Raw genomic sequence first — 27,529 nt, 5'->3', positions numbered from 1 at the left:
TTCCTTTTTATAGAATTGTTCAAAAGTCAGTGTTAATTAACCTTTTCATTGGAACTTAATTATTTTGTTTGTGTTGTATGTAATGTTCTTTATGTAAAGTGTGCGAAAGGTGCTCCATAAATAAAACTTCTAAAGATCAAGCTGTTTTAAGACCAGCTTTTGGATGATATTATTGTAGCATTATTACTGCAGTATTAAATATAGGGTGAAGTCAGCTAAAATGGGTGATCAGGTAAAATGAGCCAAATTGAAAGAGTCATATCTCTTAAAATTTGTATAGTCAGTCACAATAACTGAACTTGCATTGTTGCTTCAAGACTTGTTGACATAAGAATATTTTTAAGTTTTTTAGTTTTTTAAGGCAGGCAGGGCAGAGTAAGTGCGCATGACATTGTACATTTCATTCATCACCAATAATAGTACTAAAGCAATTATACACATGCTTAACAACAAAGCAAATTTTTATGAACAATGCTTTGACATGCTCTTTAAAATAAAAAAGATTTATTTAAAAAAGAATCTTCGGTTTATTTGAAAAACAGCATTTTAGGAAGAAATGGCTGGTTAAGCTAAAATGGGCTGCATACACACACACATTTTTACACAGAAATTGAGAGTGAAAATAGGTTTATAGGCCAAAACATGTATGCTTATAAAATCTAGTCTTAAAAAATACAAACACACAAACTACAGTGAGTTTTAAAAATGTTTAAATGTTTAAAATAACTGTTTTCTATTGGAATATATTTTAAAATGTATTTTTTTCCTGTGATCAAAAGCTTAGATTCTAATATTCTGATTTGCTGTTCAAGAATCTTTTCTTTTATTCAGTTGAGTACACTTTTTCAGGATTCTTTGATCAGAATTTATATGAAATAAAAAGCCATTGAAAAGCTTGGAGTCGATATTAAATACTACAACTATTTAAAAACTTTACTGTTTTGCTATGGCACAATAAAGACAATAGTGTCAATTTACTGTTAAAAATAAAACAACGACCCTTTGAAGCTTTCATTAAGCCTAAATTATAAAGAAACACTTAAGCCTTAACAGATCACATGTACATGCAAATATGAATATTCTGTTAATATTAAAATATTCTGTCTCTGTAAAGTTAACTTATCTGAAGTGCAAGTCTAGTTGAATGATTTTATAGTGAAGTTTACTTCATCTATGTTGCCCGTCATGTCACTTTCCATAAAAGCAGTTTTGCCACTTTAAATGTATTTGATTCCTTTGCTGTATTTTCAAAATAGTTTAATTTAATGCTTTGCCTCAAAGACTTACATGGCAACCGTAAAGGCTGTGTAGCAACTGCTATTTTATAACATTTGAGATATTATGACAGTTTCTATTAATATTCAGAATAGTTTATATATATATATATATATATATATATATATATATATATACAGTCTTGTTCAAAATAATAGCAGTACAATGTGACTAACCAGAATAATCAAGGTTTTTCGTATATATTTTTATTGCTACGTGGCAAACAAGTTACCAGTAGGTTCAGTAGATTCTCAGAAAACAAATGAGACCCAGCATTCATGATATGCACGCTCTTAAGGCTGTGCAATTGGGCAATTAGTTGAATTAGTTGAAAGGGATGTGTTCAAAAAAATAGCAGTGTGGCATTCAATCACTGAGGTCATCAATTTTGTGAAGAAACAGATGTGAATCAGGTGGCCCCTATTTAAGGATGAAGCCAACACTTGTTGAACATGCATTTGAAAGCTGAGGAAAATGGGTCGTTCAAGACATTGTTCAGAAGAACAGCGTACTTTGATTAAAAAGTTGATTTGAGAGGGGAAAACCTATAAAGAGGTGCAAAAAATGATAGGCTGTTCAGCTAAAATGATCTCCAATGCCTTAAAATGGAGAGCAAAACCAGAGAGACGTGGAAGAAAACGGAAGACAACCATCAAAATGGATAGAAGAATAACCAGAAATGCAAAGGCTCAGCCAATGATCACCTCCAGGATGATCAAAGACAGTCTGGAGTTACCTGTAAGTACTGTGACAGTTAGAAGACATCTGTGTGAAGCTAATCTATTTTCAAGAATCCCCCGCAAAGTCCCTCTGTTAAAAAAAAGGCATGTGCAGAAGAGGTTACAATTTGCCAAAGAACACATCAACTGGCCTAAAGAGAAATGGAGGAACATTTTGTGGACTGATGAGAGTAAAATTGTTCTTTTTGGGTCCAAGGGCCACAGGCAGTTTGTGAGACGACCCCCAAACTCTGAATTCAAGCCACAGTACACAGTGAAGACAGTGAAGCATGGAGGTGCAAGCATCATGATATGGGCATGTTTCTCCTACTATGGTGTTGGGCCTATTTATCGCATACCAGGGATCATGGATCAGTTTGCATATGTTAAAATACTTGAAGAGGTCATGTTGCCCTATGCTGAAGAGGACATGCCCTTGAAATGGTTGTTTCAACAAGACAATGACCCAAAACACACTAGTAAACGGGCAAAGTCTTGGTTCCAAACCAACAAAATTAATGTTATGGAGTGGCCAGCCCAATCTCCAGACCTTAATCCAATTGAGAACTTGTGGGGTGATATCAAAAATGCTGTTTCTGAAGCAAAACCAAGAAATGTGAATGAATTGTGGAATGTTGTTAAAGAATCATGGAGTGGAATAACAGCTGAGAGGTGCCACAAGTTGGTTGACTCCATGCCACACAGATGTCAAGCAGTTTTAAAAAACTGTGGTCATACAACTAAATATTAGTTTAGTGATTCACAGGATTGCTAAATCCCAGAAAAAAAAATGTTTGTACAAAATAGTTTTGAGTTTGTACAGTCAAAGGTAGACACTGCTATTTTTTTGAACACACCCCTTTCAACTAATTGCCCAATTGCACAGCCTTAAGAGCGTGCATATCATGAATGCTGGGTCTTGTTTGTTTTCTGAGAATCTACTGAACCTACTGATAACTTGTTTGCCACGTAGCAATAAAAAAATATACGAAAAACCTTGATTATTCTGGTTAGTCACATTGTACTGCTATTATTTTGAACAATACTGTATATATATATTGCATTTTATTTAGAATTTGCTACTTTTAGTTTTTAGTATTTTTTTTTTAAAGTTTAATTTTTTTTTGTTGTGGTTATTTTAATACATTGTTAAAAATTAAGATTTTATTTTTATTATTGTTATTTTGGGTTTCACTATTCACTACACTATTATTTGCATTATTGAAATTTTCTTGTAAATGCTTTTTTGGTTTAAATATTTCAGTTTTGTGTATTTTGGTGCATCATCAAACATAAAAAATATTTATATATTTCAAATTAGTTATTTTTAAATTTGAAATTCAATTATTATTATTATTATTATTATTTTTTTTTTGTCTAAATAGCTTTTTAGGTTTATGTTTTAAGTTAAGCTAAATAAAAATGAGAATAGTTTCCACTAGTTTAATTTTTTTTTCTTTTTTTTTTATTCCAGTTAACAATTTCAGTTATTTCAGTTAACTATAATAACCATGTTTACCTTGATTATCATGATAGAAGTCTTTCATAATAAATGCATATAAATTCAAGCTCCATGCTTGGTATGATTATGAACAAAATGATAAAGCACAGATAAATAATTTCAACACAGGATGCAGACGGCTGATAAAGACGTATCTTTTTATTTAACCCATGGGATTGAATTTATACAGTGCATGTCTTTACAACAATTATTCACTAAGTGACAAAGTTTAGCCACTATTACAGACCAAATAACTATACATCACATTTTTGGGTTCCTTTTCAATGCATTTAACTCAAAATGTGTCCTTCATCAACACCACAGAGAAGAAAAATGAATCCGTCAGACAAAATCAAACCGGTTCTCAGTGTTTTCAATCCTCTGATTGTTAAGCCTCTAGCTATTGCACCATCCAACATGTTAAAAAAAATCAAACACATGGCACTGTTGAGAAAGAGGTTCACCAACATTACAATACACAATCAACAAAGGGCCTGAAGACGCAGACGACGAGAAAATAAATCATAGCACTTGTTTTGAACGTGTGATGGACAGCAGCGAAACGGTGCTCCAATACAAAAGTCCTTTCAATCGCTACCAGCTTCCACTGATTCACCCGTTTCAGCTTGACATTTTAATTATCATCGTTGGTTTGTTCAGATGGAGTCACAGAAAAGAAACTAGTACACTAGTAGTAGTAGTAGACGGAGCAGTGCAACATGGCTATAGGTTTACCGTAACACACACACAACATACAGCATAAATGTTCAGCTTGCTCGGTTTTTTCTTGCTTTTCCTGCTACAAAAATACCCACATGAAACATGAACTGATTCTGTTTATATATTACTGATACGTTAGAATTTGAGTTTGGCATTTAAAGTCAAGAGTGAAACCATTTCAGCGAAAGCGTAAGTTTTGACGGGAGTGGCTGAAAAAACACGAGAAACAAGAAGAAAAACACAAAACTGCCATCAAATCAATGCAAACTTGCAGCTTAAACTCTGCACGTGCCGTACATTCAAGCTTCATCTCAGCAGACGGACAGCTGGAGATCTCTCTGTTTTTGGTCTCTAACCCCCTCCGTAGTGCACAAAATAATAAAGGATAAAAAAAGTAGAATTTTTCGTTTTTTAAGGACTGTAGCAGCTTGGTTGGTTTTAAATAGAAAGCCTCTGGATGGACGCGTGTCTGATGTGTGTGGTGAAGAAACGCATCTCTCTTTGGAACCCAAAAATCCTTTGGGTCCCATTTCTGTCCTCAACCAGAGAAGCTTGGAGTTCACTTGCAGTGATCAAATCGCCCATCCATCGCAAACCGCACTGGTGTTTTGGAGTAGATCCGTCCCGTTCCTCGAGTGGATCAGTCTCAGAGTCGATCCGGACTCCAGAGGAGAGAGCAGCTCTTGCTCTAAAAGACGGCCGTCTGATTGGACGCCGGTGTGTGTGGAGCGCTGTGATTGGCCGTCTCAGCTGGAGGCGGTGGCGATGGGCTTCTCCAGCTGTTGCGAACGCAGCTCTCGCGTGCGGGACTCCAGCAGCAGATCGTGGCAGGTGTTACACACCAGAACCGGGTCGTACAGCTGCTGGTCTGGGATCGGCAGCTTCAGGTGACAGCAGTCCTTACAGAACACGTTCCCACAGTTCCTACGAGAAATTTAGGACGGAATCCGAATCAAGCATTCAGTCAAACATAAACTATAAACTATCCATCCATTATTTGAAATCGTATCCAAAATAAAAGTGGTTGTTTACATAATATATGTGTATGCATAATATATAAATACACACACATGCAGTATATATTCTGGAAATATTTACATGCATATACATTTATATTTCATATATATGTATTTAATATATAAAAATAAAACATTTATTTAATATGTACATGCATGTGTTTGTATTTATATATAAATAATAAATATACACAGTATACACACATATATTATGCAAACAAAAACTTTTATTTTGGATGCGATTAATCGTTTGACAGCACTAATTTTAATACAATTAATCAACAATTTAATCCATCACTGTCAGCGCTATAAACAGTGTTACTGTTAAATAGAAATATCTTGCAAAGCAAATTAACAGAAATAAAACTGAGAATTACAAAAAAAAATTAACTACTGAAAAAAACTATTGAAAAATGTGAAACAAGCATGCATTTCGAAATTTTCTAACATTTCCTAAATTTAAGCTCAAGTATTCAAATATTAAAACAATACAAATGTAAATAAAAAATAGAGCAAAATAGAATAATAAAATAAAATAAAATAAAAATTAAAGCTAAATTATTTATTTTAAATAAATAATTTATTAAATTCAATATTCAATTGAATTGAATGGAATAAATAATGAAATAATTCAGTTATTTTTTATACTACCAGTGAATAGAAATAAAAAATAGAAATATTGCCTAAAACTGAAATAAAAATGAACTAAAGCTTAACAGAAATATATCTTTAAAAATGACAAAAGCACATAAAATTACTAACATTTAAAGTGAAAAGGTAAATATAAAAGCTATTTTTTATAAATAAATAAATAATTTTTTATATATAAACCCAATATTCAATCAATAAACTAAACTAATCTGTCACATGCACTTTAAATAGTATTGTTATTTTTAATGGAAAAAAACAAACTCTAATTCGCTAATCATTTTCAGTTAATGAAATAAAGGCAAAAAAATACACCTGTAGAAATGTTGCTTTGGCAAACGGCTAAAACTAAACATAGACATTTAAAAACTTGACTTAATTTTTTTTTAAATGACTACTACCTAAACTAAAATACTATAATATTGTACAAATAACACTGAATTAACACTGGCTATACATTAAATACTCTAGAAATCAGCCAATCAATCACATATTAATCTATAAATCCATTATACAATCGCTACTAATTCAATCAAATATTTTATAAATAAAATTTTTAATTAAATCACTTTGTTTTTTTAACTGATGTTTGTTGAAATCATGTTTGAAATGCCAAAATATATAGTAAAATCCAATATACAACCATCAATAACTGGACACTTTGATCGTAAAAATAATTTAATTTTAATTTTCTGTAATAAATCATATTTACTAAACTGACATTTAACTAGTAGTCAACCGATATATCACCAAGGCCGATATTTGCCATTTTTTTCAAATATCGGCATTGGCCGATACATTTTTCAGCTTGGCCGATGTGTTCGAGGTGCCAATCAATCACATATTAATCTAAAAAATAATTTATACATTCGCTACTAATTCAATCAATATATTTTATAAATAATTTCAATTAAATCACTTTTCTTTTTCAACTGATGTTTGTTGAAATCATGTCTGAATTGCCACTGACAAAATATATAGTAAAATCCAATATACAACCATCAATAACTGGACACTTTGATCGTAAAAACAATTCCGATATTTTAGTTATCTGTGATAAATCATATTTACTAAACTAACATTTAACTAGTGGTCGACTGATATATCGCCAATGCTGATATATCGGCCGATATTTGTCATATTTTTTAAATATCGGCATTGGCCGATAAGTTTTCTGCTTGGCTGATGTGTTTGAGGTGGGGCTTTTATTTTGACGGCTCTGAGAGCAGCAGCCCCTGAGCGCTCACAGTGCTCACACTCTCTCGTTCATCATCGTTGTTAACAGTTCTGTCTAATATGGATAGAACTCTGTCTAATTATCAGATAGAACAGTTAAATGAATTAATGTATACAGAAAGTATTATAATGATTGCTTTTTATATTATTAGTAATAGGAAGGCAAACATTATATTACTTTCTCGTTTGCCATCAGCATAAAGCAAATATGCATTTATTTTGCTTCAACAAATCTTTGAATGACTGCTTGCCAAAATATCGGCATCGGCCAATATGACCCTATATCGGTCGACCACTACATTTAAAATCTCAGAGGGACAGAGTCTTGGGGATCCCTGAAATGTCTGAAGATGAAGTGATATGTAACTGATGTGCTCCTATTGGGCCGCACCTGCAGTGATGCCGTCTCTTGACAATCCAGAACTCACAGTCGCAGTTGAAGCAGTGAGAGGCCATGTGATCCGGCACCCACCTGGTGACCTGTGCATCCAGAAACAAGCTGGTTAAACTCTCTAAGCATCATCATCTGTACTGCGCAGCATCAGAGAGAGAGACTGACCTCTGCGTCCTTCCTCTCCACACGGTCCCAGCTGCCCTCGCTGAAGCCATCCTCGCTGTGACTGGACAGAGAGTCTTCCTCGTCACTGCCGTCCGACTCCCGCAGACACGTCTGGAGACACGAGAGAGACATCAGTGGAGTCACAGACACAAGAATGGAAACACATACACATCTCAAAGGACCGACGACACAGCTGTCAATCAAACACTGGACTGAAACAAGGGTTTAAACTTTGTTCTTATTTTAAACTCGCCAAAATAATGCACATTCTGCCCAAAACAACACTCTTGTGTTGCAATTGAGAAAATTTATAATTTATCTAGTCATGAAAGCACAGATTGTACATGTAATAAAATCACAAACATCACAGGAGACCAGTGATCTTATATGCAAGAGTCAATTATTAAGATATTTTAAGATACATACGAATAAAATACACAATATCATCTGAAAATCTGAATCTTCCACTTAAAAAAACTAAATGTTTTAGTTAATAATTACGTTTTTTTATGTTTTTGAAAGAAACTTCATGCTCTCAAACGCTTAAAATATATTCAAGTAGAAAAATGATACAAATATTTAACAATATGGATGCTTTTACTGTATACAGTGTATTTTTTATTTATTTGTAAAATAAATGCAGCCTCGGTGACCAGAAGACACTTCTTTTAAAAATGTTCTTATTCCACAAAAATAACTAAATTAAATAAATTAATAACAAATAAATATTCTTATTTTTGGATATATTTATTATGTATATATGAATACAAACACATGTATATTTCTAAGAAAAAAAAGTTTATATATTAAATATATGTATACAAATTAATAAAATAATATAATACTATAAATATATTTTCTATTTTACTTTTTAAATTTAAATATATATATATATATATATATATATATATATATATATTTATTTGTGAAGGACCCACAGAGAGCATGATAAATGCACTGGGAACACAGACTCACGATATCGTCCTCGTAGTCGACGTCGGGTTCGGAGGGCGTGGTGCAGGACTGCTTGCTCTCCAGTTTGAGCTGCAGCTGTCGAACCTGCCGTCTCAAAACCTCCACTTCCTGTTTGTAACTGGCCTCGATCTGCCGCAGCCGCTGCTGCACCGCATCCACCGCCACCGGCAGGCCGTCGTCGTCCAGGTACACCGGAGAGCCGCTGGAGGACGGAGAGGAATGGGACGGGAGCAGCTGCCGGAAGGACGGCCCCATTGCTAGCGAAGACGCTGCCGAGGAACAAAGCGCAGCGTAGCTGGAGTTCCTGACCGCAGAGAACCAGCCCGACTGGATGGGGCTCCCAGGAGCACGCAGAGGGTCTCGACGAGGGCAACACGGCCCGCCGTTAGCACTTCCAGCATGTGCACGGAGGAGCTTGTTCGCCAGGCGGCGGCTGTGATAGCTGCCATGTTGTATGGCGCCGCCGCAGGCCGACTGGACCAGGCCTTGGACGCTGTCCCATTGGGAACCTAGCAGAGATAGCTCCGTCAGCTGGCTTTGGGAAATCAAACGGCGTGCTGCTTTTGCGTAGTAGGCAGGTGGTGGTCGTTCTCTGGCGGGAACCAGTTCGCTGTTTCGTATCGCCGTTTCGAACGCCACGTCAATGGCTTTCCTAGAAGGAGGCACTGCGCTTTGCTCTGTTAGCGTCTCCACTGACGCCTCCATTGGCGCAATGGCTTCAGAGTTCACAGATCCACTAGCGTTTTCTATGTCTACATTACAAACAGGAGGTGGATTTGTGTTTTCTGCAGTCCTGATTTCCTGTGGTAAGCTAATTGGGATTTTGAGGTTTGTGACTGGAAGGGGCGTGGCTTGGTCTAATGATAAGGGGTGGGGTAAAGATGGAAGGGGCTGGGTTGTCAAACAAGGCTCCACCCCTAAATCATCCTCACGAGATCTTGAAGAGCTGGTTTCCTCACACGGCGGCTCAGCGGCGCTCTGGATGGACACGGGTGGGCTGGGCTCCAGCGCCGGACGGCCCTCCTGGCAGTGCTTGTTCAGGTTGGGGTCACTCGAGGTACGGGTGAGTGCCGCGCCGTTCTCACAAGCAGACACCAAGTTGTCCATTGAGCGTGTTTTGGGGAGCCTGAGGGAATTGAAAAACTGTGTTTACAGTGTGCTTCAGTTCACCACAAGAGGGCAGGAGCTGAACACAAAACATCTCAGAAGAGCTGAAGGGATGATGTTTAGATCTTTATACATGCAAGTAAACAAGAGTGTATAAAAATTGTAATTTAAATAATCTAAATACGTTGCATTATTCAAAGATCTGTCTGAATTCTGTCTTGGATTCTGATTGGCTGGCAGGTATGACTACAGTTTAATGTACAGGTGGTTAGTTCCAAGTCAGTTTAATCACTGTTCTATATTAATACACTGCTTTAATTGATGCACACTTACACCCCCCCCCCCCCCACACACACACACATATGTGACCCTGAAGCACAAAAGCAGTATCTCTGGGGTATATTTTTAGCAATAGCCAGAAAAACATTGTATGGGTCAAAATGATAGATTTTTCTTTAATGCCAAAAATCTTTAGGATATAAAGTAAAGATCATGTTCCATGAAGATATTTTGTACATTTCCAACCCTAAATGTATGAACACTTAACTTTTGATTAGTAATATGCATTGCTAAGACCTTCATTTGAACAACTTTAAAGATGATTTTCTCAATCTTTAGATTTTTTTGCTCCCTCAGATTCCAGATTTTCAAATAGTTGTATATATATATATATATATATATATATATATATATATATACACACCATATTTTTCGGACTAAAAGTTGCAAAATACGTCATGATGAGGAAAAAACATATGTCGAATTTATTTAGAACCAAGAGAAAACATTACCGTCTACAGCCACGAGAGGGCGCTCTATTTCTTCAGTGTAGATTACAGGAGCACGGAGCGCCCTCTCGTGGCTGTAGACGGTAATGTTTTCTATTGGTTCATTTCTCTCGGTTCATGTCAAATTAATTTTGATAAATAAGTCGCACCTGACTATAACCAGCCAAACAATGAAAAAAAGTGCGACTTATAGTCCGGAAAATATGGTATATACAAGGTCATTAGGAAAAACCTCCAGCACTCTATACTTTACTGGCAGCAGATGTGCTGGAATCTGACTGCAGAGAAGGAAATACATCAGGATATTACTTTCAGGAAAGTAGTTTGGAATGTGGCCAACTAAAGATTTAGTGAAGCAATATGTGAGCAAATGTAATTGTGCCTCATTCTTAGGCCTGTAATGAAATGAGCGGTCACCTGTCGAGGGAGCGCGAGCTGAACTCGTCTCCTCCGGCCGAAGGGCTCAGGTAGATCTCCATGGCATCTTCAGCAGCGGTGCACGGCGAGGACGAGGGCAGATACACAGCCGTCCACAGCTGCAGCGCTCGAGTGTGACAGACTGGCTGCAAGACCTGCAGACATCAGCACAACATCAGATAGCACTTCAACACAACACCAAAGCTGTGAAAACATTCAGATAGCTCTGATTCTTAAAGCAGGGATCTCCAATCTGTAAAAGGAACACAAATGAAGAAAAACTAAACTAAAGTTATGGACATTTCTCTGGTGAATATATAGTGTTTTAAGCTAAAATTGCTTAACTGTTAATTGAGTCTCTTGTTGAAAGCTTCGAATTAATAAAAAAAGTGCACGGATCTTGATTAAAGTAACTATGTGTGTGTGTTCATACGTTACTCAAATCAAAGTCCTCATATAGGTAATTAAAACCATTAAAAATACATTTCAATTACCTGACATAAAAATATAAAATTTCTATTTAAGAATTAAGTTGCCAGGGGATGATTTATCATTTTTGCTTGATTTTGTTTTTTTTTAAACTATATTAGACATATATATAAAACAACAACACTGCATTAACTGGGGATTACATAAATAAAGCACAACAAATGAGAAAAAGTCATAAACATCGGTGAATTTTAAAAATAGCAATTTCCATTCAGGAAAAGACAGAGATATAACTCAAATCTTTAAAAGATATTAACATTTCTATAGTGAATATAAACAGTATTTGTTCAGCTCTAAAATGCCTAATTGGCTAAAACCCGTTTTTAGCACCTGCAGCTGGAAGCACATTTATTATCAGGATGTGAGTGCATCATAAATCCTCTCTGAACCAATCCAAAGGTGTGTTTTCCAGTGCGTTGTGTGTGTTTGGAGGTGTGCTGACCATATCGTGGCAGGGGATGTAGAGGAAGTTCTGGAAGTTCTTGTTGCCGTTGCGCAGGAGTGACCAGACGGAGCAGGTGCGTTTATACACGTTACGTGCCTGGCGCTCTTTGGCGTTATTGCACAGGAACGTACCGTACAAACAGGAGTACGTGTGCTGAACCAGCTTCACCTGGAAATACAACAGAGTTAATCAGAACAACAAGACCTACAGGTCATATAAACTGAGGGTTTTCCTTCCTGCATAATCCTGGGAATCAGATTTATGAGTAAAATATAAATAAATGAAAAGGACAATTAAATGTCAGCATGCAAGTTACGGAAAAATTACATCAAAAAAGGAAGCATAACTCAATTTCTGAGGCTTATTTGTTTATAAACCAATATTCTGGCCATCGGGCTTTCTTATGGTTTGGCATCACAATGGAAAATGTATATATATATTAAGGTCAACAACAAAATAAATTGGGCAAAATATTTTTTTTTATATTTTATTTAAAAAAATGTAATGCTTCATACAAACATTATGCTTTTTGCTTAATAAAAACAACAATAACGCCTAAAATATTATATATATATATATATATATATATATATATATATATATATATATATATTTTTTTTTTTTTATACTTTTATATTTGCTCCGACATTTAAAAAAGGCAACATTAAAAAAACTGAACTGAATAATAATGAAAAAAGAAATACTATAATAATAAACAAGCTATTATAAGTATGTGTTTATTTTTGAATACCATGATGGTACGCATTACACACATAAATGAAAAGCAAAGGCTTCGCACCAGAAAGGCCTCGTTGAACTCGAAGAGGCAGGGGAACTGCTTGAGGAGCTGATGAACACAGTCCAGCCACTGCAGGAACACAGGACACTGTTCACTCACATCCTCAACGCTCTCCTGATGACCACAGCGGTCCGCAAACTTATGACCGTAGTCCAGCCACTCGGTCTCCACCAGCACCTGGAAACCCTGCCCAGAGATACAACGGATTCATTTAACCTTTCTAAAGACACATTCACAAGCCAAAGCTGGCATTCAGATGAATACACATCTACACCTGCATGAAAACACCGCCTTTGATCCTAGAAAGAGCGCTGCTTCAGTATCACTGACATACTACTAGAGCTTCACTTGTTATTCTGAATTACTTTATTAGGGCTCAAGCCCGAAGGGGCGAAGAGCCCTATTGTTCTTCTAAGGATTATTCTTGTTAGGGCTCAAGCCCGAAGGGGCGAAGAGCCCTATTGTTCTTCTAAGGATTATTCTTGTTAGGGCTCAAGCCCGAAGGGGCGAAGAGCCCTATTGTTCTTCTAAGGATTATTCTTCTTATTATTATTTTTTTTATTTTTTATTAAACCTTCCGGGGGGTTTTAGGGGCCTTAACATGCTCAAAAACTCTTGAAAATTGGCACACACATTGGAATCTGCGGCCATCAGGACGCTGCAGAGGCTGGGACCCGGGCGTGGCACAGGGACTCTACAGCGCCCCCTGGAACACCTTCAGAAATCTTGAACCATAGCTCACACACACTTGCATGTATTTATATGAAACTCGGTACACTTATAGATCTCATTAAGCCGAACAACTTTCACACTTTATGTCTTAGGCTCCGCCCAACAGGAAGTCAACTATTCAGGGCTGTTTAAAAAAAGCATGCTCTGGAATTTGAAATACTCCTCTGAGGATTTCAACCCGTTCGTCACGAAACTCGGTGAACATGATCTCAAGACATTGGGGATGAAAAATTGCGAGGGGATTTTTGATATCTCGAACGGTTTGCCCGTGGTGAGGCGTTGAAATTATGGCGAGAAATGAGAAACAGGAAATGTCTAATAACGTCCACATACATTTCCTGAATTTGATCAAACTTCATTGGTTTGTTCGTTGTATGATACAGATCGTATATATGTGACTATTAAGAGTCAACGTTATAGCGCCACCAACTGGCAGCAGGAAGTGAGTCATTTTCAAAATGTTTTGAATTTAGCATCTTATTTTTACTCGATTTCCTTAAAACTTCATCAGAATAATGACAAAACACGGCCGATGTAAATCTGTTGTGGGGATATTGATATCTAATATGGCGTTGCCATGGCAACGTGTCAAACTTGAATGTTCTGTTATGGTGAGTTTGAGGCAGACAACAAGCTCAGACTTACATGAAACTCAAAATACATATCGGTATTATTGATAGCTAGACAATGGCAAAAGCTTTTAAAAGGGCGTGAAGGAGGCACGCTATAGCGCCACCTTTTGTCAAAAGTGGGGGGGTTAGTTTTAGCTACAGACACAAAACTTGGTACATAAATTGTTCTAATCAAGACGGACAACTTTCTAATTCACAGTCATAAGCTACGATCAACAGGAAGTCGGCTATTTTGATTTGAATGTGTATTTTTGAGATTTTACAGTTGTGAATTAATGCATACTCCTCACAGGGGAAGTACACTATACACACCAAACTTTGTCTACATGAAGAAAAACCATTGAGGAACTTAAATTGCGAACGGATTTTGGTTAGCTTGAACGGTTTTGTCGTGGTGAATTTTTGAAATGACAGTAAAAAGGGAAACATTAATTGTCTTGTATGTTTAAATTGCAGCTTCCAAACACTTCAAAGCATTTTTTTATACAAAGATCAAATCATTCTGAGGAAATATGCATAGTTTCACGACTTTACAACACTGTATGGATAAAAGAAAATTAAAAAACTGTCAGACTTCTCAACTGACATGATCTCACTCTGGCCACCCTGTCTGTGTGAGGGAAGTGAGGGGGAGAGGGAGGGGGAGTGTGAGGGGGTTGGTGACTGTGACAGTGTGTGTGGACTGTAGGGAGGGGCTGTCTGGCAGAGAGAGAGAGAGGGAGACCTAATCATCCCTTTAATAATCAGGAAAAAAAAAATTGTATTTTAAATTGTTATTGTTTTTGTTGTTGCTAATGGTGGTGTTTTTTCCTTACATTACAGGTTAAGAAATCTCTTAGGCCTTATCCTTTTCTGTCAGTTTTAAGGATTTAACAACATCCTAAGAACCCTAATTTGTGCTGCAAAAAATAATTTCAAACTCATTTGATACTGACCTATGACAACCTGTGACGTGACATGACATTTATTAATCTCATGGATGTAACAGTAAAACTCTTCAACTGACAGATAAAGCTGCAATGCAAGCAAAACTATTTCACAAATGCTTATAGGTCATTAAAATCATTACAAAACACTAATACATTATTTAAGGATTTGGTAACACTGTAAAATAATGTCTAATTTGTTAACATTATGCAGTATAACATAGTATGCAGCCTTCGTAGGGCACCAACTCCCAGAGGGGGCACCATCCCAGTTGCTCAAAAAACAAAAAAAACAAAAAAACATGCGCCATTCTCCCATCCACACTCGCGACCGCTCACACCTCATGTTTGCGGCTGAATGTTCGTAATTGATGGATGGACATCTATGCCTGGGTATAGGACATCAGCAATCCGGCACAGAGAAAAGAAAACTAAAGAAAATAAAACAGGCATAAAGTTGTCTTGACATTGGACTTTCTAGAGTCTCAAATTTAGGATCGGTCTCTAAAGTTACATGTGATATTGTTATACACTTTTCTAACGTCAGTAGCATTTGAAGAGAATGACTTACAGTCATAAAAACAACTGTAATTGTTCATCTAGGTGACAGCTATAATGCACAATTAAATTGAATGTTTGATATTTATTACAACAAACTGTAAGTCATATGTAAATTATGCTACTTTTTCACATGGGCTCAAATGCAAATTTGAAGCTCAATAGCATTTGAGAAGAAAGACTTGCAGTCACAAAACAATTGTAATGTGTTCATATAGGTGTCAGCTACAATGCACACCTTATACATTTTTTATAAATATTAAAATAAAGTGTTACTAAAGTTATATATATTGTTCTGTGTATGTGATTTCAAAGTCTAGATTGGTCGGATTAACCCTTTAACTGCCGCATCCCTTAAAACTGATTGTCAGAGGGTTACTGTAAATGCTTATGCCCGCTGGGCACAGTTATCCTGATGCCACCGGGGTGGCGTTGCACTGATGGCTTGAGCCCGACATCGCTGCTTGCAGCTATATTTATTATTATTATTTTTATTTTTTATTAAACCTTCCGGGGTGTTTTGGGGGCCTTAACATGCTCAAAAACTCTTGAAAATTGGCACACACATTGGAATCTGCGGCCATCAGGACGCCGCAGAGGCTGGGACCCGGGCGTGGCACAGGGGCTCTACAGCGCCCCCTGGAAGACAGTCAGAATTCTTGAACCATAGCTCACACACACTTGCATGTATTTATATCAAACTCGGTACACTTATAGATCTCATTGAGCCGAACAACTTTCACACTTTATGTCATAGGCTCCGCCCAACAGGAAGTCAGCTATTCAGGGCTGTTTAAAAAAAGCATGCTCTGGAATTTGAAATACTCCTCTGAGGTTTTCAACCCGTTCGCCACGAAACTCGGTGAACATGATCTCAAGACATTGAGGATGAAAAATTGCGAGGGGATTTTTGATATCTCGAACGGTTTGCCCGTGGCGAGGCATGGAACTTATGGCGAGAAATGAGAAACAGGAAATGTCTAATAACATCCACATACATTTCCTGAATTTGATCAAACTTCATGGGTTTGTTCGTTGTATGATACCGATTGTATATATGTGGCTATTAAGAGTCAACGTTATAGCGCCACCAACTGGCAGCAGGAAGTGTGTCATTTTCCAAATGCTTTGAATTCAGCATCTTATTTTTACTCGATTTACTTAAAACTTCATCAGAATAATGACAAAACACGGCCGATGTAAATCTGTTGTGGGGATATTGATATCTGATATAGTGTTGCCATGGCAACGTGTCAAACTTGAATGTTCTGTTATGGTGAGTTTGAGGCAGACAACAAGCTCAGATTTACATGAAACTCAAAACACATATCAGTATTAGTGATAGCTAGACAATGGCAAAAGCTTTTAAAAGGGCGTGAAGGAGGCACTCTATAGCGCCACCTTTTGTCAAAAGTGGGGGGGTTAGTTTTAGCTACAGACACCAAACTTGGTACATAAATTGTTCTTTTCAAGACGGACAACTTTCTAATTCACAGTCATCAGCTACGATCAACAGGAAGTCGGCTATTTTGATTTGAATGTGTATTTTTGAGATTTTACAGTTGTGAATTAATGAATACTCCTCACAGGGGAAGTACACTATACACACCAAACGTTGTCTACATGAAGAAAAAACATCGAGGAACTTAAATTGCGAACAGATTTTGGTTAGCTTGAACGGTTTTGTCGTGGTGATTTTTTGAAATGACAGTAAAAAGTGAAACATTAATCGTCTTGTATTTTTAAATTGCAGCTTCCAAACCTTTAAAAAACATTTTTAATTTAGAAAACCAGTGATTCTGAGGAAATATGCATAGTTTCATGACTTTACAGCACTGTATGATTAAAAGAAAATTAAAAAACTGTCAGACATCTGATCTCACTCTGTCACTCTGTGTGCTGACTCTGTGTGTGTGTGTGTGAGTGTGAGTGGGGGAGGGGTGTGAGCTGAGTGGCAGACAGACAGAGAGAGAGAGAGAGAGAGAGAGAGAGACTTAAACATCTCTTTAATCACCAGAAAAAAAACTGTATTTTAAATAGTTATTTTTTTGTTGTTGTTGCTAATTGTGCTGTTATCATTACATCTTAAGAAATATCTTAGGCCTTATCCTTTTCTGACAGTTTCAGGGATTAAAAAAAATCCTAAAAAACCTTATTTGTGCTGCAAATAATAATTTCAAACTCATTTGATACTGACCTCTGTCACCCTGTGACATGACATTTATTTGAATTTACATAATCTTAAGGATGTAACAGTAAAACTGTTCAGCTCACAGATGAAGACTAAGCTTTAATGCAAGCAGAACTATTTCACAAATGCTTATAGGTTAATGAAATCATAACAAAACACTTTTAAATTATTTAAGGATTTGATAACACTTTAAAATAATGTCTCAATTGTTAACATTAGTAAATGCATTGGTAACACTTCATAATAGCTGCAATTCTTAGCTAAGCATTAGTAAATAGTCAGTTCATGCTTTATATAGCCTTCTCCCAAAATTAATATTTTAGTAAGCATTTTATAAATACAGCTATAATTAAATTGTTCATGGTTTATATGCACATTTATTTTGAGGAGATTAAAGGCTGTAATCTCCCTAAAAAAAATGTAAAATAAAAAATAAAATAAATAAAATAAACAAACACAGAACTCATAAATATTTATTTCAAGATGCAATAAAAGAAAACTGTACACTTGAATTTATTTATTTATATATATATATATATATATATATATATATATATATATATATATATATATATATATATATATATATATATATATATATATACACACACAATTGCATAAGTTTATATTTAAAAATGTTTAGCAAGTGTACAGCTAATAATAATAATAATGCATTTTATTTAGTTTTAGCTACAGACACCAAACTCGGTACTTAAATTGTTCTTATCAAGACGGACAACTTTCTAATTCACAGTCATAAGCTACGATCAACAGGAAGTCAGCTATTTTGATTTGAATGTGTATTTTTGAGATTTTACAGTTGTGAATTAATGCATACTCCTCACATGGGAAGTACACTATACACACCAAACTTTGACTACATGAAGAAACAACATCGAGGAACTTAAATTGCGAACGGATTTTGGTTAGCTTGAACGGTTTTGACGTGGTGATTTTTTGAAATGACAGTAAGAAGGGGAAACATTAATTGTATTGTATGTCTAAATTGCAGCTTCCAAACACTTCAAGGCATGTTTTCATACAGAGATCAAATCATTATGAGGAAATATGCATAGTTTCATGACTTTACAACACTGTATGGATAAAAGAAAAGAAAAAACTGTCAGACTTCTCAACTGACATGATCTCACTCTGGCCACTCCGTCTGTGTGAGGAAAGGGAGGGGGAGAGGGAGGGGGAGTGTGAGTGTGAGGGGGTTGGTGACTGTGAATCTTTGGTGACTGACAGTGTGTGTGGATTGTAGGGAGGGGCTGTCTGGCAGAGAGAGAGAGAGAGAGAGAGAGAGAGACCTAATCATTCCTTTAATAATCAGGAAAAAAAATCTATATTTTAAATTGTTATTGTTTTTGTTGTTGCTAATGGTGGTGTTTTTTTCCTTTCATTACAGGTTAAGAAATCTCTTAGGCCTTATCCTTTTCTGACAGTTTTTGGGATTTAAAAACATCCTAAGAAGACTTATTTGTGCTGCAAATTATAATTTCAAACTCATTTGATACTGACCTATGACAACCTGTGACGTGACATGACATTTATTAATCTCATGGATGTAACAGTAAAACTCTTCAACTGACAGATTAAGCTGCAATGCAAGCAAAACTATTTCACAAATGCTTATAGGTCATTAAAATCATTACAAAACACTAATAAATTATTAAAGGGTTTGGTAACACTGTATAATAATGTCTAATTTGTTAACATTAGTAAATGCATTGGTAACACTTTATAATAACTGCACTCATTAGCTAAGCATTAGTAAATAGTTCATGATTATAAAGCCTTTTCCCTTAATAATAGTCATTATTAAGCAGGAATACATCTCTAATTACATTGTTCTTGGTTTAAAAGCACATATATTACAAAGGAGATTAAAGTTTCAGTTGTCTTATAAAATAAATCAATAAACACAACCCAGTTTGATTCAGAATTCAGAAATATTTATTTCAAGATGCAATAAAAGGAAACTGTACACTTGAAAAGGTTTTGAGCGATTCTTGAAGGACTAGCATCACCTTCACTTGTACGATGGTTTGAGGAATATATCTTCCAGATAGTACCGCCGCTCCCTATATGCAGAGTATGCAGTCTTCGTAGAGCACCAACTCCCAGAGGGGGCACCAGTTGCTCAAAAAAAACAAAACAAATATGCGCCATTCTCCCATCCGCGTTCGCGACCACTCAATAGCATTTGAGAAGAAAGACTTGTAGTCACAAAACAATTGTAATGTGTTCATATAGGTGTCAGCTACAATGCACACCTTATACATTTTTTATACATTTTAAAATAAAGTGTTACTAAAGTTATATATATTGTTCTGTGTATGTGATTTCAAAGTCTAGATTGGTCGGATTAACCCTTTAACTGCCACATCCCTTAAAACTTGATTGTCAGAGGGTTACTGTAAATGCTTATGCCCGCTGGGCACAGTTTTCCCGATGCCACCAGGGTGGCGTTGCACTGATGGCTTGAGCCCGACATCGCTGCTTGCAGCTATATTTAGGGCTCAAGCCCGAAGGGGCGAAGAGCCCTATTGTTCTTCTAAGGATTATTAGGGCTCAAGCCCGAAGGGGCGAAGAGCCCTATTGTTCTTCTAAGGATTATTCTTGTTATTATTATTATTATTATTTTTATTTTTTATTAAACCTTCCGGGGTGTTTTGGGGGCCTTAACATGCTCAAAAACTCTTGAAAATTGGCACACACATTGGAATCTGCGGCCATCAGGACGCCGCAGAGGCTGGGAGCCGGGCGTGGCACAGGGGCTCTACAGCGCCCCCTGGAAGACAGTCAGAATTCTTGAACCATAGCTCACACACACTTGCATGTATTTATATCAAACTCGGTACACTTATAGATCTCATTGAGCCGAACAACTTTCACACTTTATGTCATAGGCTCCGCCCAACAGGAAGTCAGCTATTCAGGGCTGTTTAAAAAAAGCATGCTCTGGAATTTGAAATACTCCTCTGAGGTTTTCAACCCGTTCGCCACGAAACTCGGTGAACATGATCTCAAGACATTGAGGATGAAAAATTGCGAGGGGATTTTTGATATCTCGAACGGTTTGCCCGTGGCGAGGCATGGAACTTATGGCGAGAAATGAGAAACAGGAAATGTCTAATAACATCCACATACATTTCCTGAATTTGATCAAACTTCATGGGTTTGTTCGTTGTATGATACCGATTGTATATATGTGGCTATTAAGAGTCAACGTTATAGCGCCACCAACTGGCAGCAGGAAGTGTGTCATTTTCCAAATGCTTTGAATTCAGCATCTTATTTTTACTCGATTTACTTAAAACTTCATCAGAATAATGACAAAACACGGCCGATGTAAATCTGTTGTGGGGATATTGATATCTGATATAGTGTTGCCATGGCAACGTGTCAAACTTGAATGTTCTGTTATGGTGAGTTTGAGGCAGACAACAAGCTCAGATTTACATGAAACTCAAAACACATATCAGTATTAGTGATAGCTAGACAATGGCAAAAGCTTTTAAAAGGGCGTGAAGGAGGCACTCTATAGCGCCACCTTTTGTCAAAAGTGGGGGGGTTAGTTTTAGCTACAGACACCAAACTTGGTACATAAATTGTTCTTTTCAAGACGGACAACTTTCTAATTCACAGTCATCAGCTACGATCAACAGGAAGTCGGCTATTTTGATTTGAATGTGTATTTTTGAGATTTTACAGTTGTGAATTAATGAATACTCCTCACAGGGGAAGTACACTATACACACCAAACGTTGTCTACATGAAGAAAAAACATCGAGGAACTTAAATTGCGAACAGATTTTGGTTAGCTTGAACGGTTTTGTCGTGGTGATTTTTTGAAATGACAGTAAAAAGTGAAACATTAATCGTCTTGTATTTTTAAATTGCAGCTTCCAAACCTTTAAAAAACATTTTTAATTTAGAAAACCAGTGATTCTGAGGAAATATGCATAGTTTCATGACTTTACAGCACTGTATGATTAAAAGAAAATTAAAAAACTGTCAGACATCTGATCTCACTCTGTCACTCTGTGTGCTGACTCTGTGTGTGTGTGTGAGTGTGAGTGGGGGAGGGGTGTGAGCTGAGTGGCAGACAGACAGAGAGAGAGAGAGAGAGAGAGAGAGAGACTTAAACATCTCTTTAATCACCAGAAAAAAAACTGTATTTTAAATAGTTATTTTTTTGTTGTTGTTGCTAATTGTGCTGTTATCATTACATCTTAAGAAATATCTTAGGCCTTATCCTTTTCTGACAGTTTCAGGGATTAAAATAAAATCCTAAAAAACCTTATTTGTGCTGCAAATAATAATTTCAAACTCATTTGATACTGACCTCTGTCACCCTGTGACATGACATTTATTTGAATTTACATAATCTCAAGGATGTAACAGTAAAACTGTTCAGCTCACAGATGAAGACTAAGCTTTAATGCAAGCAGAACTATTTCACAAATGCTTATAGGTTAATGAAATCATAACAAAACACTTTTAAATTATTTAAGGATTTGGTAACACTTTAAAATAATGTCTCAATTGTTAACATTAGTAAATGCATTGGTAACACTTCATAATAGCTGCAATTCTTAGCTAAGCATTAGTAAATAGTCAGTTCATGCTTTATATAGCCTTCTCCCAAAATTAATATTTTAGTAAGCATTTTATAAATACAGCTATAATTAAATTGTTCATGGTTTATATGCACATTTATTTTGAGGAGATTAAAGGCTGTAATCTCCCTAAAAAAAATGTAAAATAAAAAATAAAATAAATAAAATAAACAAACACAGAACTCATAAATATTTATTTCAAGATGCAATAAAAGAAAACTGTACACTTGAATTTATTTATATATATATATATATATATATACACACAATTGCATAAGTTTATATTTAAAAATGTTTAGCAAGTGTACAGCTAATAATAATAATAATGCATTTTATTTAGTTTTAGCTACAGACACCAAACTCGGTACTTAAATTGTTCTTATCAAGACGGACAACTTTCTAATTCACAGTCATAAGCTACGATCAACAGGAAGTCAGCTATTTTGATTTGAATGTGTATTTTTGAGATTTTACAGTTGTGAATTAATGCATACTCCTCACATGGGAAGTACACTATACACACCAAACTTTGACTACATGAAGAAACAACATCGAGGAACTTAAATTGCGAACGGATTTTGGTTAGCTTGAACGGTTTTGACGTGGTGATTTTTTGAAATGACAGTAAGAAGGGGAAACATTAATTGTATTGTATGTCTAAATTGCAGCTTCCAAACACTTCAAGGCATGTTTTCATACAGAGATCAAATCATTATGAGGAAATATGCATAGTTTCATGACTTTACAACACTGTATGGATAAAAGAAAAGAAAAAACTGTCAGACTTCTCAACTGACATGATCTCACTCTGGCCACTCCGTCTGTGTGAGGAAAGGGAGGGGGAGAGGGAGGGGGAGTGTGAGTGTGAGGGGGTTGGTGACTGTGAATCTTTGGTGACTGACAGTGTGTGTGGATTGTAGGGAGGGGCTGTCTGGCAGAGAGAGAGAGAGAGAGAGAGAGAGAGAGAGAGAGAGACCTAATCATTCCTTTAATAATCAGGAAAAAAAAATCTATATTTTAAATTGTTATTGTTTTTGTTGTTGCTAATGGTGGTGTTTTTTTCCTTTCATTACAGGTTAAGAAATCTCTTAGGCCTTATCCTTTTCTGACAGTTTTTGGGATTTAAAAACATCCTAAGAAGCCTTATTTGTGCTGCAAATTATAATTTCAAACTCATTTGATACTGACCTATGACAACCTGTGACGTGACATGACATTTATTAATCTCATGGATGTAACAGTAAAACTCTTCAACTGACAGATTAAGCTGCAATGCAAGCAAAACTATTTCACAAATGCTTATAGGTCATTAAAATCATTACAAAACACTAATAAATTATTAAAGGGTTTGGTAACACTGTATAATAATGTCTAATTTGTTAACATTAGTAAATGCATTGGTAACACTTTATAATAACTGCACTCATTAGCTAAGCATTAGTAAATAGTTCATGATTATAAAGCCTTTTCCCTTAATAATAGTCATTATTAAGCAGGAATACATCTCTAATTACATTGTTCTTGGTTTAAAAGCACATATATTACAAAGGAGATTAAAGTTTCAGTTGTCTTATAAAATAAATCAATAAACACAACCCAGTTTGATTCAGAATTCAGAAATATTTATTTCAAGATGCAATAAAAGGAAACTGTACACTTGAAAAGGTTTTGAGCGATTCTTGAAGGACTAGCATCACCTTCACTTGTACGATGGTTTGAGGAATATATCTTCCAGATAGTACCGCCGCTCCCTATATGCAGAGTATGCAGTCTTCGTAGAGCACCAACTCCCAGAGGGGGCACCAGTTGCTCAAAAAAAACAAAACAAATATGCGCCATTCTCCCATCCGCGTTCGCGACCACTCAATAGCATTTGAGAAGAAAGACTTGTAGTCACAAAACAATTGTAATGTGTTCATATAGGTGTCAGCTACAATGCACACCTTATACATTTTTTATACATTTTAAAATAAAGTGTTACTAAAGTTATATATATTGTTCTGTGTATGTGATTTCAAAGTCTAGATTGGTCGGATTAACCCTTTAACTGCCACATCCCTTAAAACTTGATTGTCAGAGGGTTACTGTAAATGCTTATGCCCGCTGGGCACAGTTTTCCCGATGCCACCAGGGTGGCGTTGCACTGATGGCTTGAGCCCGACATCGCTGCTTGCAGCTATATTTCTTCTTCTTATTATTATTTTTTTTATTTTTTATTAAACCTTCCGGGGGTTTTTGGAGGCCTTAACATGCTCAAAAACTCTTGAAAATTGGCACACACATTGGAATCTGCGGCCATCAGGACGCCACAGAGACTGGGACCCGGGCGTGGCACAGGGACTCTACAGCGCCCCCTGGAACACAGTCAGAAATCTTGAACCATAGCTCACACACACTTTCATGTATTTATATGAAACTCAGTACACTTATAGATCTCATTGAGCCGAGCAACTTTCGCACTCTATGTCATAGGCTCCGCCCAACAGGAAGTCAGCTATTTAGGGCTGTTTATAAAAAGCATGCTCTGGAATTTGATATACTTGTCATAGGTCTTTTACTTGATTGCCACCAAACTCGGTCAACATGATCTCAAGACATTGGGGATGGAAAATTGCGAGGGGATTTTTGATATCTCGAACGGTTTGCCCGTGGCGAGGCGTTGAAATTATGGCGAGAAATGAGAAACAGGAAATGTCTAATAACATCCACATACATTTCCTGAATTTGATCAAACTTCATTGGTTTGTTCGTTGTATGATACTGATCGTATATATGTGACTATTAAGAGTCAACATTATAGCGCCACCAACTGGCAGCAGGAAGTGTGCCATTTTCCAAATGCTTTGAATTCAGCATCTTATTTTTACTCTATTTACTTAAAACTTCATCAGAATAATGACAAAACACGGCCGATGTAAATCTGTTGTGGGGATATTGATATCTGATATAGTGTTGCCATGGCAACGTGTCAAACTTGAATGTTCTGTTATGGTGAGTTTGAGGCAGACAACAAGCTCAGATTTACATAAAACTCAAAACACATATCAGTATTAGTGATAGCTAGACAATGGCAAAAGCTTTTAAAAGGGCGTGAAGGAGGCACTCTATAGCGCCACCTTTTGTCAAAAGTGGGGGGGTTAGTTTTAGCTACAGACACCAAACTTGGTACATAAATTGTTCTTTTCAAGACGGACAACTTTCTAATTCACAGTCATCAGCTACGACCAACAGGAAGTCGGCTATTTTGATTTGAATATTTAAATTGAGCTCTGATTTAATGCATACTCCTCACAGGGGAAGTACACTATACACACCAAACTTTGTCTACATGAAGAAAAACCATTGAGGAACTTAAATTGCGAACAGATTTTGGTTAGCTTGAACGGTTTTGTCGTGGTGAATTTTTTAAATGACAGTAAAAAGGGAAACATTAATTGTCTTGTATGTTTAAATTGCAGCTTCCAAACACTTCAAAGCATTTTTTTATACAAAGATCAAATCATTCTGAGGAAATATGCATAGTTTCACGACTTTACAACACTGTATGGATAAAAGAAAATTAAAAAACTGTCAGACTTCTCAACTGACATGATCTCACTCTGGCCACCCTGTCTGTGTGAGAGAAGGGAGGGGGAGAGGGAGGGGGGAGTGTGAGGGGGTTGGTGACTGTGACAGTGTGTGTGGACTGTAGGGAGGGGCTGTCTGGCAGAGAGAGAGACAGAGAGACCTAATCATCCCTTTAATAATCAGGAAAAAAAAAATCTGTATTTTAAATTGTTATTGTATTTGTTGTTGCTAATGGTGGTGTTTTTTCCTTTCATTACAGGTTAAGAAATCTCTTAGGCCTTATCCTTTTCTGACAGTTTTAGGGATTTAAAAACATCCTAAGAACCCTAATTTGTGCTGCAAATAATAATTTCAAACTCATTTGATACTGACCTATGACAACCTGTGACGTGACATGACATTTATTAATCTCATGGATGTAACAGTAAAACTCTTCAACTGACAGATAAAGCTGCAATGCAAGCAAAACTATTTCACAAATGCTTATAGGTCATTAAAATCATTACAAAACACTAATACATTATTTAAGGATTTGGTAACACTGTAAAATAATGTCTAATTTGTTAACATTATGCAGTATAACATAGTATGCAGTCTTCGTAGGGCACCAACTCCCAGAGGGGGCACCATCCCAGTTGCTCAAAAAAAAACAAAAAAAAAAAAACATGCGTCATTCTCCCATCCGCGCTCGCGACCGCTCACACCTCATGTTTGCGGCTGAATGTTCGTAATTGATGGATGGACATCTATGCCTGGGTATAGGACATCAGCAATCCGGCACAGAGAAAAGAAAACTAAAGAAAATAAAACAGGCATAAAGTTGTCTTGACATTGGACTTTCTAGAGTCTCAAATTTAGGGCCGGTCTCTAAAGTTACATGTGATATTGTTATACACTTTTCTAACGTCAGTAGCATTTGAAGAGAATGACTTACAGTCATAAAAACAACTGTAATTGTTCATCTAGGTGACAGCTATAATGCACAATTAAATTGAATGTTTGATATTTATTACAACAAACTGTAAGTCATATGTAAATTATGCAACTTTTTCACATGGGCTCAAATGCAAATTTGAAGCTCAATAGCATTTGAGAAGAAAGACTTGCAGTCACAAAGCAATTGTAATGTGTTCATATAGGTGTCAGCTACAATGCACACCTTATACATTTTTTATAAATATAAAGTGTTACTAAAGTTATATATATTGTTCTGTGTATGTGATTTCAAAGTCTAGATTGGTCGGATTAACCCTTTAACTGCCGCATCCCTTAAAACTGATTGTCAGAGGGTTACTGTAAATGCTTATGCCCGCTGGGCACAGTTATCCTGATGCCACCGGGGTGGCGTTGCACTGATGGCTTGAGCCCGACATCGCTGCTTGCAGCTATATTTATTATTATTTTTATTTTTTATTAAACCTTCCGGGGTGTTTTGGGGGCCTTAACATGCTCAAAAACTCTTGAAAATTGGCACACACATTGGAATCTGCGGCCATCAGGACGCCGCAGAGGCTGGGACCCGGGCGTGGCACAGGGGCTCTACAGCGCCCCCTGGAAGACAGTCAGAATTCTTGAACCATAGCTCACACACACTTGCATGTATT

The 27,529-nt window shown here is 36.4% G+C and overlaps 1 protein-coding gene across 5 annotated transcripts in view; it reads right to left on the bottom strand.

Moving 5' to 3' along the window:
• Nucleotides 1-3,634: 3,634 nt before the first annotated feature.
• LOC127957805 (myotubularin-related protein 4) overlaps nt 3,635-27,529 on the bottom strand; it is an 85,502-nt gene continuing 61,607 nt past the window's right edge. For all 5 annotated transcript variants that reach the window (XM_052556482.1, XM_052556483.1, XM_052556485.1 and 2 more), the window contains 7 exons: nt 12,695-12,880; nt 11,893-12,063; nt 10,962-11,116; nt 8,650-9,775; nt 7,675-7,785; nt 7,507-7,595; nt 3,635-5,139 (listed from right to left, as the gene is read on the bottom strand). In XM_052556482.1, coding sequence (XP_052412442.1) covers nt 4,962-5,139; nt 7,507-7,595; nt 7,675-7,785; nt 8,650-9,775; nt 10,962-11,116; nt 11,893-12,063; nt 12,695-12,880 — 2,016 coding nt within the window. In that variant the 3' untranslated portion in view covers nt 3,635-4,961. The remainder of the gene's footprint in view (nt 5,140-7,506; nt 7,596-7,674; nt 7,786-8,649; nt 9,776-10,961; nt 11,117-11,892; nt 12,064-12,694; nt 12,881-27,529) is intronic.

Source organism: Carassius gibelio, chromosome B5, assembly GCF_023724105.1.
Source record: "Carassius gibelio isolate Cgi1373 ecotype wild population from Czech Republic chromosome B5, carGib1.2-hapl.c, whole genome shotgun sequence".
NCBI lineage: Eukaryota > Metazoa > Chordata > Actinopteri > Cypriniformes > Cyprinidae > Carassius > Carassius gibelio.
This window is presented reverse-complemented; position numbering and strand designations above follow the sequence as displayed.